Source organism: Musa acuminata, chromosome BXJ3-7 (assembly GCF_036884655.1).
Source record: "Musa acuminata AAA Group cultivar baxijiao chromosome BXJ3-7, Cavendish_Baxijiao_AAA, whole genome shotgun sequence".
Classification (NCBI taxonomy): Eukaryota; Viridiplantae; Streptophyta; class Magnoliopsida; order Zingiberales; family Musaceae; genus Musa; species Musa acuminata.
Window position 1 is genome coordinate 3,024,248 of NC_088355.1, and position 12,695 is coordinate 3,036,942.

The 12,695-nt window shown below is 41.0% G+C and overlaps 3 protein-coding genes across 3 annotated transcripts; 2 read left to right on the top strand and 1 right to left on the bottom strand.

The window, feature by feature from the left end:
* Nucleotides 1-967: 967 nt before the first annotated feature.
* Nucleotides 968-4,615, bottom strand: LOC135642468 (large ribosomal subunit protein eL19z-like). The gene is made up of 5 exons (XM_065158640.1): nucleotides 4,451-4,615; nucleotides 1,917-2,039; nucleotides 1,513-1,826; nucleotides 1,289-1,332; nucleotides 968-1,208 (listed from the first exon to the last, which is right to left on the bottom strand). Exons 1-5 carry the CDS (start codon nucleotides 4,560-4,562, stop codon nucleotides 1,184-1,186), a joined length of 618 nt encoding a protein of 205 aa, XP_065014712.1. The 5' UTR covers nucleotides 4,563-4,615; the 3' UTR covers nucleotides 968-1,183.
* A 2,884-nt stretch (nucleotides 4,616-7,499) lies between these two features.
* Nucleotides 7,500-9,219, top strand: LOC135642671 (uncharacterized). Its single transcript, XM_065158997.1, has 3 exons — nucleotides 7,500-8,016; nucleotides 8,294-8,656; nucleotides 8,737-9,219. Exons 1-3 carry the CDS (start codon nucleotides 7,593-7,595, stop codon nucleotides 9,111-9,113), a joined length of 1,164 nt encoding a protein of 387 aa, XP_065015069.1. The 5' UTR covers nucleotides 7,500-7,592; the 3' UTR covers nucleotides 9,114-9,219.
* A 1,187-nt stretch (nucleotides 9,220-10,406) lies between these two features.
* Nucleotides 10,407-11,637, top strand: LOC135642655 (GATA transcription factor 16-like). Its single transcript, XM_065158965.1, has 3 exons — nucleotides 10,407-10,549; nucleotides 10,668-10,775; nucleotides 10,877-11,637. The coding sequence occupies exons 1-3, from the start codon at nucleotides 10,529-10,531 to the stop codon at nucleotides 11,144-11,146; spliced, it is 399 nt and encodes a 132-aa protein (XP_065015037.1). The 5' UTR covers nucleotides 10,407-10,528; the 3' UTR covers nucleotides 11,147-11,637.
* The last annotated feature ends 1,058 nt before the right edge of the window (nucleotides 11,638-12,695 follow it).

Consider the following 12,695-nt stretch of genomic DNA (forward strand, 5'->3'; position numbering starts at 1 on the left):
TACGAGATGCGATACTTCAACATTGCAGAGAATGAGGGGGAAGATGATGACTAATTTCCTTCGTCCCGTTATTCGACTCGACTCTTCCGGTAGGCAACATCTCAACCGATATCGAGCGACAATAATCACGAGAACAATGACGAAGGTGAAGGTGCATATGCAAGGATGATGATGATGATGGCACATGGACAATCGATATCGAGCGACAATAGAACAATGACGAAGGAGGTGAAGGTGCATGAGCAAGGACTATAACGATAGCACATGAGCGATAGCACATGAGCAATGATAGTGACGAGGGCAAGGGTGTACGACCGAAGCTATCGTCTTTTCTTTTAGGAAATAAGTGATACTAAATGGAAAAGGAGTACAAATTGAGAAAAAATAAAAATGAAAAAATATTTTGGGAAAATTATCCCTAAAAGTAATTCATTTTTTCTCTAATATTTTTACCAATTATTTGATTCCACATGTTTCTAACATTTTTAGGTAGAGATTAATATCGTTTTTAAGTTATAATTTTGTCATATTAATGATCAATCGACAAAGAATAACTACACTGTCAGTTCATTGTCTCATGGTCTTCTTTATTTCGTTAATAATGAAAGCCTCCACAGACATGTCTCATGGTCTCACGCTAAAGGACAGCTTCAAATTTATATCAAATATATCTGAGGGTACAATTCTTTCGTGAGGAAACCTTCTTGTGATTTACTTCTGCTTGGCTTAGTTTCAGAAACACTATAGAACTGATTCATAGTTGCAAAAGATTATTATAGGAGGCAAACTCAAAAGAGTTGTGTCACAAATCTGTTTTGAGTAAATATGCCCACGAAATATGGTGAATGAAACCAAATATTGGCCTAAAAAAAGCAGAAGATTCAGTATATGCTGGATTTGAAATCCACTTGCTTAACTTATCACACGAGCAATGGAAAGATTGACACACCAAAAAAATTAACCAGGGTTATCAAAAATGGATAATGCCATTACTGAAAACTGACAAATAACACAAGTTTATCCAACTCCATCAGAACAAACAAGTATCAAAAGCCCTAAAAGATGCGGAATAAAAGTTTCGACAAGTTTTTGCAACATCTCACAGTTGGAAACGAAACATAAGGAATGCTCCACGAGCCACTTGTACCTATTCTGCGACGAATAGTTCTCGGCATTGTTACTTTTACTTCTTAGCTTTCTTGGGAGCCCTGCATGAGAAACACTTTCCCACATTAGATTACGAACATACAAGTTCTCTGGTAAAAGTTGCACGGGAAAGATCCCTTACTCGGATTGAGAAGCAGCTCCTGCGGGTGCTCGGTCTCCAGGCCCCTGCTCACAATGACAAAACAGATTAATGAGTTCAACAGTCACAAACAGGAAAAAAACAACCAGCAAAGCAATTTTAATAATCAGACAGGGTAATCATCCAGAATGAGTAAAAGAACAGTTGAAATCCGGTAAGCTGCATATTGTACGCCAAAGAAAACAATATATAAAAAATTATTGGACCTGAGCCAGGCGTTCCTCTCTCCTGGCGATTTTCCTTTCTCTGCTGGCCTTGCTCTTGGCTCTCTTGGCTTCAAACTGGTCAGACAATGTCTTCTCTCTTGCCTTCTCAGCTTTGGATTTATGAATACTCTCCATCAGCACCCTCTTGTTCTTGAAGACATTACCCTTAACTTTCATGTACATGTCATGGTACATATGTTTATCAATCTTCTTTGATTCACGGTACTTCCGAAGCAACCGTCTGAGAACTCGCATTCTGCGCATCCAAAGCACCTTAGTTGGAAGCCTAGCTTCCCTTGTTCCCCTGCGCTTACCTGGGAGACAAAAAGATTAACAAAATGTATAGATAGATAAAGATAAACTACAATAAAATTAACAAAGATGAGCAAAAACAAAATTATTACCATATCCAGAATGTCGTCCTTTTCTCTTTGCCTCCAGTGCCCTCCTTGCACGAGATCTCGAATGAATCTTGGTTGGCTTCCTGATGACAAAACCATCCTTGACCAGCTTTCTAATGTTTTGGCCTGCATCGTGAACCCAATTAGATAATTACAAGTCCAATGAAAGCAATGGATAAATGAGATTCTTAAATATAACGAATTGACAAAACAAACAATAGCATTAAAAATTCATCTGCAAATGACCATTATAAACTAATGGCTCCATTTCATTTCTCCTCACCCTAATCAAGGATATTTGGGAAAAGGCTGAAACCAAGGTATCACACACAAGATGACAACAGTCATAACTGGGTTTCCATAGTCTTCCATGTTCATCTCTCATGGTAAAAATATTGATTACCCAAGGAACTCTCATCGCCCAATTAGGGTTTTTTCATCCCACACTTCCCCAGCCTAAAAATACAGAAGATTTTGTACCAATTATTTGCACATCTCAACTCAAATGACAATGACAAGATACTATTTTCTTTGAAACAACAACAAACTATAAAACAAAAATAAAATAAAAAGTGAAAATTACAAAATGAAGTACATCATTGTCAAAAAAACATTCACAAAAGTTCCAGCAGTCTTTTTGTGTTGTCAGCTCCTCCATTCTAAACATTCAGAAATTATCACACACACACACACACAAGGCTACTGTATTTCAGTTACTGTATTTGATCATGTTACTGTATTTCAATAGGCAGCCCAATGCACAAGGCTACTGCCAACGTGAAACAGAAACATCAGATGCATGCAATCTTAAGTTGGTTCCATATATTTGAATGCTGGCATTGAGATCACACCAGAAGTACCTCTCATGTCAAGCACATTCTCAATATTGACCTAATATTTATATTCAAGCGGTGATACTCGTACATGACCATTGGCAAAACCAATAAAATGAGATGAAAATATGAAGAATGCAAGAATAAAATTATCTTATCCAGATCTCGAAGTATACAAAGTGAACCGATTGTTATGTTAAAACAAATTCATGAGCAATGGGAATGGCTATGAATGTACGCCTGTATTAACAAATTGACAGGTATAAACACAGTGCACTCATATATTTCCATGTGATCTAGATTGTGTCAGAAAACATAACAATAAAACCTGGGTTTGTATGTCACTCGCATGCAACTCAGGCAGTCTTTAAAATTAATCCTAGTCCACAGCTTGTTAATCAGAAAGATATGGAACCTTAATATTTCAGCTGCTAAATGCATCAAAAGAACATATTAACAAATATGAAAATAAATTTCCTTGGCAATGTATTAACATGACAAAAGCACGTATTCTCATGCACTACAGCCTATAAGACCATGGTAATCCTTGATCCAACCCAACTTAAGACTGGCCTGGGACTTGTGGGTTTGATTTACAGTTACATAGGTTTAATCCAGCAAAGATAAATTACAAACTGATACATCAAATTCAAAAGTTTAACCATCTTAACCCAATACAACAATTTAATTATCATGACAAATAAGATAGGTGTGTCATTTTCAACTAACAAATTAAATGTTATGCTAGCATATCAGATAGCGTAAGTAGGACAAGAAACATGTCATTTTGAATCAACTCGACAGGACCAGTTTATCAAACAGGTTGCATAAATGGTCTTGGTTCAACATTTAATCAGATGAACAAATTGAATTTATTGAGATTTTGATAGTTCATCCATAGTATCTAACACAACTGGATCTGACACAACCCCTTCCAGTCCTAAATACAGGATATCAAAGGTTCGACTATCATAAAATATTCAAGAAATAACGTACATTAACACACCATTTCAATCAATACTCAGTGAGGTAATATACCGCTAAACACATCAAACAACAAATTTGCAGTAATTACCTAGCATCTCGCTTGTTAAATCATCCAAAAATATTTAAACTTTTATTAAAGGGTGAAGAATAAACCTTAGAAACTACATCAAAGGTAAAGAAAGGTTCACAAAAGATATATCCTAAGACTTCTCAAAGCTCACGATGAGAGCAAATGGCCATAACATAACTAGCAATTGTAAGAGGGATAAAACTGGAAAATGCTGGCCTACAACCATTCTATAATCATAAGCGAGGATAAACATTCTGGAACAAAAATCAATTTGCGACAATGCATTATCGAACAACTAATGACAACGCAAAGAATCGTCGCGTTAAAGACTTAGAATTGCACATACGAAGCGCCAGAGCAATAACGTCACTGGATACATCGAAAACACGGGCCTTTACACATAAAAGATTGCCAGAACACCAGACGTAATAAACCTAAGAAGATAAACTATATCTACAACGATGACGAGTCTAAGAAATCATCCAACAACCATGATTCAACCACGAGCAAAAATAACATTCAGAGATACAAGAAAGGAATTGGTCATCTCTGTCAAAGACCAAACGATCAATAGGCTTAGAACCCAGCGGCTCTATTCGGATCCAGACAACGAGGACTATCAACAACGATAAAGTAGAGCTCCTTACGGGAGTTGGCCATGGAGATCTCGTTGACCTCATTGGGGTCGAGCCACACCTTCCCCCTCCCGCACTTGAGGACGCTGGCGGCGAGCCGCTTCTGGAGCTTCAGCGACACCATCGTGCTCCTCTCCTGCGATGTCCAGAAGAACGCTGTGGACGAATGCTGCGGCGGCGGAGGCCGAAGGCGTCTATTTGTACATCACTCATCTTAGGGTTTCCGAGGGCAAAATCGAAATAACATCTTCTCCTAATATAATGGGCTGGACCATGCAGAGACGGCTCGGCCCACGTGGCCCGTTGTTCGAGTTGGTTCGGCGAGACCACGTTGCGAAGTCGGATCGCGATCGAGCTAATACTATTACTTCCGATTCTTTTTTATGTCGATTAGGGTTTGATAGAGTACCAAATTTGCCCAAATTATAGGAAAAGAAATGTGAAAAAATCTTTTTATTTAATTAAAAAATATTGTAACTGGTTTTATTTAATTAAAAAGTTTAGTGACAATAAAAAATGTCAACTTTATTCTATGTTTTGAATGATTCTGAATGAAAAATGTGTAAAGGTTTTGACATATTTCAAAATAAACCATGATAAAAATTTATTTATTTTTTACTTTGTCACAAATATAGAATCAAATATCTTGAAAATATTATAATATTAATAATATTTTAAGAAATATATTTATAATATATTTAAAAAATTCAAAGTAAGGTTTTGAGCAATCATTTAATAATTGAAACTCGCTAACATGGTAGGATAATATAACACATCATCCTTAAAAATATATTAACAATTATAAGAATCTTATTTTAAAGATGTAATATCAAATATAATAAACTTATTTTGAGTATATACTTATCAAATATAATGAATATGATATATAGGAGTGTTCATATCAATTTGAACCTGAGTTTGATTAAAATAAGATAGTTTCAATTGAAATCGCTCTACTTTGATTAAAACTTTTGAGCTTAAAATCCAATAAATAGTTAATATAATTTGATTAATTTAATTATCTAATTTTTAATTTTAAATAATTTTAATATATATTTTTCTAAATATTCTCATAGCACCTAATCAATTGCAAAAAAATTATGCGGCAGGATTAAAGTGAGAAAAAGATGATAACATAGACAATAAAAGAGAGAGAGAGCGAGAGAGAGAGAGAGAGAGAGAAGAACATAGATGGCTCCTCCTACAGATACAAAAATTTAGTTTAGTAATCCATTGATTTCCAATGTAAGAATGTATTTTGTTAAATTATTGTCTCATATGCTTATTGATTTCTGTGATCATGTAAATTATACAGTTCATTAGCATATTAGTAATACTAGTGGTTATTATGCTCAATTCCATTTAATAAGATATATTTTGGGTTCAAGACACGTCACAATCGATGTCATGTCACGCTACAACCGAGTCAGCAAGGGGAGCACCCCCACATGCCAAGTCATAACCCATACCAATGCGTTGTTTGGTATGTCCCGTCTCGGAAGCTCGGGACGATGCTCGCACAAAAATGTCGTCTCATCCCTCGAGGATCGATCACCACACTAAACCCGTGTACGACTGACCCTCGTATAATAGTATAAAAGCCCCCGATCGCCATCCGGCCAGAGAAAGAGAGAGTGAGAGGAAAAAGAAGAGAAAAACAACTACTGACTTGCCCGTCGGAGAGGCCAAAGTTGGGAATCACCCGACGAAGATCATTTTTGCAGGAAAGCGGTCACCCTCGAGTCGCGAGCGTCTCAACCTAGGAATTGCCATCTAGTGTATGAAGGTGAGCTACCGACCAGCCTGGAGACGGAGAGACACTGCTCAATACGGACTGCGCCCAGATCGAGGAACACTGATCAACACCTCGTCGCGAGGGCCCGACCGACCTCGACATCCAGCTTAACTGATATAAGACTCGGACATCGACCAATGGACCAAGCCATACCGACTAATCAGCCACACCACACCACACCAGCACCATCTACATCCATTCCTAATTTAATTCCAAAGAGATTGAAAGTATGCAATTGGATGTTATATTTCATATTTAAAATTGATTTGATTCCATATAAACTGATCAATCAATCGAATCAAAAAAGGGATTTTTGATAAATCGATACCAACCAAATCAGTTCAAGATCGATTTATAATTGTATACAATAAAGTTAGAAGGAAAATATAATATGAAAATAATATATATATATATATATATATATATATATATATGAATAATTTTCTCAATATTATCAATTATACTTTTAAGCATCCAAGTCACTACTAAAATGTGCACAAGAGTCGCCCAAAGCACAAATTAATGAGAGAAAGATGAGAGACTTGTCAAGAACATAACTTTTGCTAAATTTATTGGATTTTAAGCTCAAAAAGTAATCAAAGCATCCTCCGAAATATAGTAAAAATATTAAAATATTTAAAAAGAAAAAAAAATCTCTCCCTAAAATTGAAAGAATAATATATTTTCTCTCCTAACCTGACTAGCTAATCTAATACGGGAAGAAATGGTCGAGAGGAGGGAGAGGCAGCGGCGGCCTCGAGCTGACGGTCAGAAGGGGAAGCAGCACGTCTAGTGGGAGAGGAGGGGCGGCGATGGGTTTCCCGATGAGTTTCTCACGCTAACACCCAAAGCTTCACAGTAGAAACAGGAGGGAACATTGGTTTTATCTTTTACCTTTTTTGCCTTACGTAGTTGTTGCCGTGCCATTTCTACGTCTCTTTGATCTCACCTGCGCAGACCCTTCTCCGCACCAACCTCGGGGATTCAGTCCAAGCCATGGCATCAACGTGGTCAATAGGGGAACTGTTGGCCCCCTCTGGCCATTTCTTTCTCCTCTTTGAAGCAGTGAGCTACTGAGAAGCACCGGCATCCGCACGTACGCTGTCGTCTTGGCTCGTCCTGGAGTTTACGTCTTATTCTGCTCTTTACGCAAGAAAGTTCATCGGAATCTTCTTTGGCTCGGTAGAAGCTATGAGTTGTGGATGTCCGGTAACGATCTAATTCTTTATCGCACTTTCCCCGAACCAAACCTCCGCTTAAATGACGACTATAGAGGCAGCGGTGGCAAGGAAACGTTGCAGAAGGCGACCGCAGAAGAGGAGGACGAGAAGGAGAGCAGAGGTGAGAGAAGAAAGGAGGATGCGCAGCTCGGTGCAGGGAGGCGACGACGCCAGCGAGGCCAGCGCGGCCTTGGCTAACTGCTGGTGGCGCTCCCTCATTGAGTTCGACGGCGACAGCGAAGGCGGGAGGACGGAGGCCGCCGCGGGATCCAGGGGCGCGGTTGCCTCGCCTCGGGTGCGGGTCCTGAGGGAGCTCGAGCGGCTCGCGGCGGCAGCCAACGTGTCCCTCGACGACATCCGGCACAAGCTGCTGACGTACAATGCTGGCGACCTCTGGCTCCCTGCCGGTGGGATTCCCAAGCACGAGACGGACATCCCCCCTGTCATCACCATCCTGCTGCTCGGGCTTGCCGGCACCGGCAAGACCGCGCTGGTGGATCTCATGTACTGCGTTCTCGGCCGCGCCGGATTCCTGCCTTTCGCTCAGAGCATCCCTCTCGCTGGTAGTTGTTTCTTCCTGTAGAAAGACCTCAAAGATCCGATCTTTCTGCTTCGTCTTGCATCGTTCTCTGCAAAAGTTTCGATCTTTATTGCCTTCTTCTCGAGTGCTTCCTTGATGAGCTTCGACTTTTCTTGCCAAGCATCGGTTCCAGTTGTTGTCAGCCTGGATAGTCTTCGCTCGTTTGGTTCTCTTCTCGGAGAGATCACTCGTTTGTCGATAGATTTCTTTTCCTTACGGGTTGTAGTTGTTTTCACTGATCCGAGGATGGGATTTCGCAGGCAACGACGGGCGGACGCAGTGCCTGGAGGAGCACAACGTGCTGCGGTCTATGCGGAGCGGGTTCTGCATCTTCGACTCCCGCGGCCTCGACTGCGACCGGATGGCCGACGGCCTTGAGGAGGTGGCGGAGTGGATGAACGAGGGCGTCCGCCACGGCCAGCCCTGCCGCGGCGCAAACCCCCCCGACGCCCCTGCTCCCGCCTCCGCGCCCCCCGCTACGCGCTTCCTCCGCCGACGGGTCAACTGCCCCGTCGTGGTGGCCAACCTCTACGAGCTCCACCACTCCCTCCTCTCCGGCGACCCCCGCCCCCTCGAAGCCACCCGCGACCTCTTCCACTACCCTCCCATCAAGATCAGCCCCAGTAAGTCTCACCACAACACCCGACCTCGTCCTCTAATCCCGCCGAAGCATTTCATCGAACACTCATTTTTGTCCGAACAGCCGACAGCCCCATCCTGGTGCTGACGCACGGCGACGAGCTATCGCCGGAGGAGAGGATCCAGGCGCGGGTGAAGACGTGCGAGTACCTGGGCGTGTCGGAGACGAACGGAGTCTACGACATATCGTGCCTCAACGAGTACGGGACGGCGGTGGACGAGATGGACCCGGCGACGTCCTACGCCGTCGCGGAGGCCATCTTCCGGGCCCTGGTGGTGGCGGACAGGACACACCCGGCCAAGGCCAGCATCAAGGAGTGGCTACTGGTGGTGATCACGTGGGCAATGTGCGCCCTCTCGACCTTCTTTGCCTTCCTCTCTTGCTGCTGCTCGAAGCTTGCCAAGGCCAACAGAGAGTACACCAAGTTGAGGACGCAGTGAGGAGGATGATCTCTTGGTTCTGCTACTGTATCTATGGATGGTGGTGCGAAGCAGTGTTGATATTGCAATGATGGACGACTTCTCATCAGATTAGCAGCTGACTTTTCCTTGGACTAACATGGTTCTTTGTTCTTTGTTGGTGGATTTGTGGCATTGCAATATCAACACTGGGTTATGATGCTTGTTTGGTATATTTTATGATGTTATATTAATAAAATGAGCTATATTATACTCCATCATAGAATCAATATAATGCATCGAGTATATATTTCTCAATAGAAAACAACAATTTTTTTAGGTAGATCATTTACTCAATAGAAAACAACATTTTTTTTTAGGTAGATCACTAAGAAAGTTTAAACACTAAATATATAAATATTTTTTTTATTGAATTATCAATAACAATTATGAAAAAATATTTTAAGAAAAATAATATTCATATTTTTCTTACTCTTCATAAAAATATAATTTTGGAATCACATCTTCATTAATCTATTAACTAGATGCACAATACCTAAAGTACTTTTTATTTTTTAATAATTTTTTTAATATCAAAGTTGGATCAACTATCTCTATAAAAAAATAATAATTTATCGATGCATCATAAAATATATCGATCGAAATGAACACTGTTCTTGAATCCTACCTTCATTATTTATTTTTTTACAAAAAAAATCATACTTTTTACCTCAACCACCTTTGGTTTTCGAATTTTATAATTATTTTTATTTATATACTATGCTATTATTTTAGGTTAGCAAATGAAATTTTATTTTTTCTTTATTTTTAAGCTTCCAATAAGCACACGTATCTTGTAGTTGAACCTGCGCCGTCAGATCTCGATCAGACGTCAGCCTTGCGCGTAGCTCAATTCAAGTGTTTTACCCATTTCCGTCGTAGTTTCACTTCTCAGGAGCAGGGATCAGCTACGTCAAAGCAAACAGCAAACGACCGTGTATCATGCACATTCTTTGCTTTTGGTCCCACTGAATTCTCCTCCAATTGGGCAGTCAGAACCCTCCACGTCGTGAAAAGCGGGTCGTTGGTGCTAAACGTCCACACGGCGGATCCACGCTTCTTCTCACATCCGCCTAGTCCGTTGATGCGGTAAGGTGTACCCTCACGGGGATTTAAATAAGCCGGTCGTTTTTTCTCCCCGTACTCTCATTGGCTTCGGCCGGATGCCTTTATGCGGTGACACCTCAGCTTATTATATTACTCCACGGTGTATTTTTTAACGATAAATAATTCATTTTTTTTTTGGCCTCTCTCCCTCTATTGTTTTCTGTTTCCCTCCACTCTCTTCACTCTCAGGAGTTCGCCGCCTCTCTCTCACACCGTTCCCCCACTATATATATAGAGAGAGAGGAGAGGCGTGAAAGCGGAGGCCATTACCAATCACAGTGAATCAGGGCATGATGGATCTAAGTGACATGGTAAGGCTGGTTGTGCTTCTGTTCTTGTTGTGTCGTGGTCTTGCTCGCTCTTCATGTTTGGTGATTCATGCGATTGTTTGCGGTGGTGTGTTGTTTCTTGCTTCGATTCCATCTGCAGGCTTCGTGTGATGCAAATCCGAGGAGCAGCGATCGCCAGATCAAGAGCTGTACGGATTGCCGAGCCACAAAAACCCCTCTCTGGCGAGCTGGCCCTACTGGCCCCAAGGTACTATCCCTGAGTCGTTTCGGTCTTTGATTGGCGATCGGATTTGCCGCTTGTTTCGTTCGAGTTTTACGTTGTTGATCTGATGATCTGTGCGATGGCAGTCGCTCTGCAACGCGTGTGGGATCCGTTACCGGAAGAATGTAAAGGAAGCGGGAATGAAGGTGAAGAAGGAGAAGAGAGAGATCAGCGACGGAGGAGGCCGGAAGAGGTTTGGTGTGTATCTTAAGATGCAGATGTCCGGGTTGGGTTTGTGGAAGCAGATATCCATGATTCAGAAACGGAGGAGATGGAGGAGGAGGAGGAGAAAAGTACTTGGGGAAGAGGAGCAGGCCGCCGTCCTACTGATGGCCCTTTCGTCTGGCTTGCGATAGGATTTGAGCCCCTATAAGATTATCGCCACCCGATTTTCTTTTCTTGGTGGAGAAACGGAGGTTTTCTCCCCGTTCTACTTTGTCATGCTACCGGAAACTTGGTGAAGCATCAGGTTGCCATCTTAATTATCTTCTTGCCATTTTACCTCGCCCTACTACGTCGATTCATCCATGTAACTTAATCAGTTCGTCCTCGAGCTAGGGAAGCTCGCTACCTCAAACATCATGAATAATAATATCTTGCAGGTTTTGCATATTTTTGCTGATTATTAAAAGCCACGAACATATTGGAAGCAAAATTAGGTTCGGTAATATAATCTTTGTACTGTGAATGTTGATTGAAGTAAATTTTCTTCGAGTCTGTCTTGTTGTGTGCAAGAATTTAATTTGCCTTTTGGAATGGTAGACCTTAGTCACTGATCAGATTTTGAGTTTTATGAACTCTTTCATTTGAAGGTTATTTGAAGGGAAAGGTTGCTTACATTATCCCAGACCGTGCATTAAGGTGAGCTTCGTATATTTGGTCATCTTTCTCTCAACTCAAGTAGTCAATGTTGTGAACAAATTACATTATCCCAGACCTTGCATTATAGTCTTTGTATTATGCATGTTGATGCAGGTAAACTTATTTGTGTCTGTTTTGTTGTGAGCAAGAATTTGCTTTTGGAATGTGCGTCAAGAAGTCAATGATCAGGTTTTGAGTTTTTTAAATTCCTCTATTTCAAGGTTATTTGATGCAAAGAATACTTATTGGCCATTTCTTTTATAAGCTTAAGTAGTCAATGATGTTGCAAGTCACTCACTGAAGGGTCTCAAGAAGGTTTGTTGATGATTGTTGGAAATGAACAAGCTGTGAATGCTGTTTGTAAGCATCTAAAATATGAAAAGAGGGTCCACAGGGCAGGAAAAAATGGTCCCTTTCATGTGGATTGACTTTAAGTGGTTAGTATGGTCTGGACTTGTCAGTTTGCTATGGTCATCATCATTGTTGGAAGCTGTCACTGCTGTTTGTGACAGGAAAACATGTGTGAAAAAGATCCAAGCATTGTTGGAAGCTGTAGCTCGATAATTTTACTCACTGTGGTCAGTTTTAGCAATTTGAGTCTTCTTCTAGACAATTATAGACTTCCGATACTAGATTGTTGTAGCTTGATAAATTGTGTGTTGCTAACAGTAGATGTCCTTTGGATAGTATCATGTTGATAGATGCTTGCTCCAGTGAGAATCTCCATGGGCTGCTACCTTGGTTGGTGAAGGCCAAGAAACCTTCAAATTGCAGCGCTCAGTTCTAAGCTTTCAATTGTTTAATCTCCCTGCCTGCTTGTCCCTCTTGTCTTTTATCTTGGCTTTCCCCTGCTTCACTTGTCCTGCCATCAGACTTGTCATTTTATGAAGAAGGCATCACTTTCCGGCACTCATGGAACATTCCATTTTCTTCTCATTTCTGTACTTTCTCTTAGACTATTTTGAATTATACATCAGATACCATCTTTTCTTTTGAATCATGATATGTTGTCTAATCCTCTTCGTGCTCAATTTTAGCAGATAT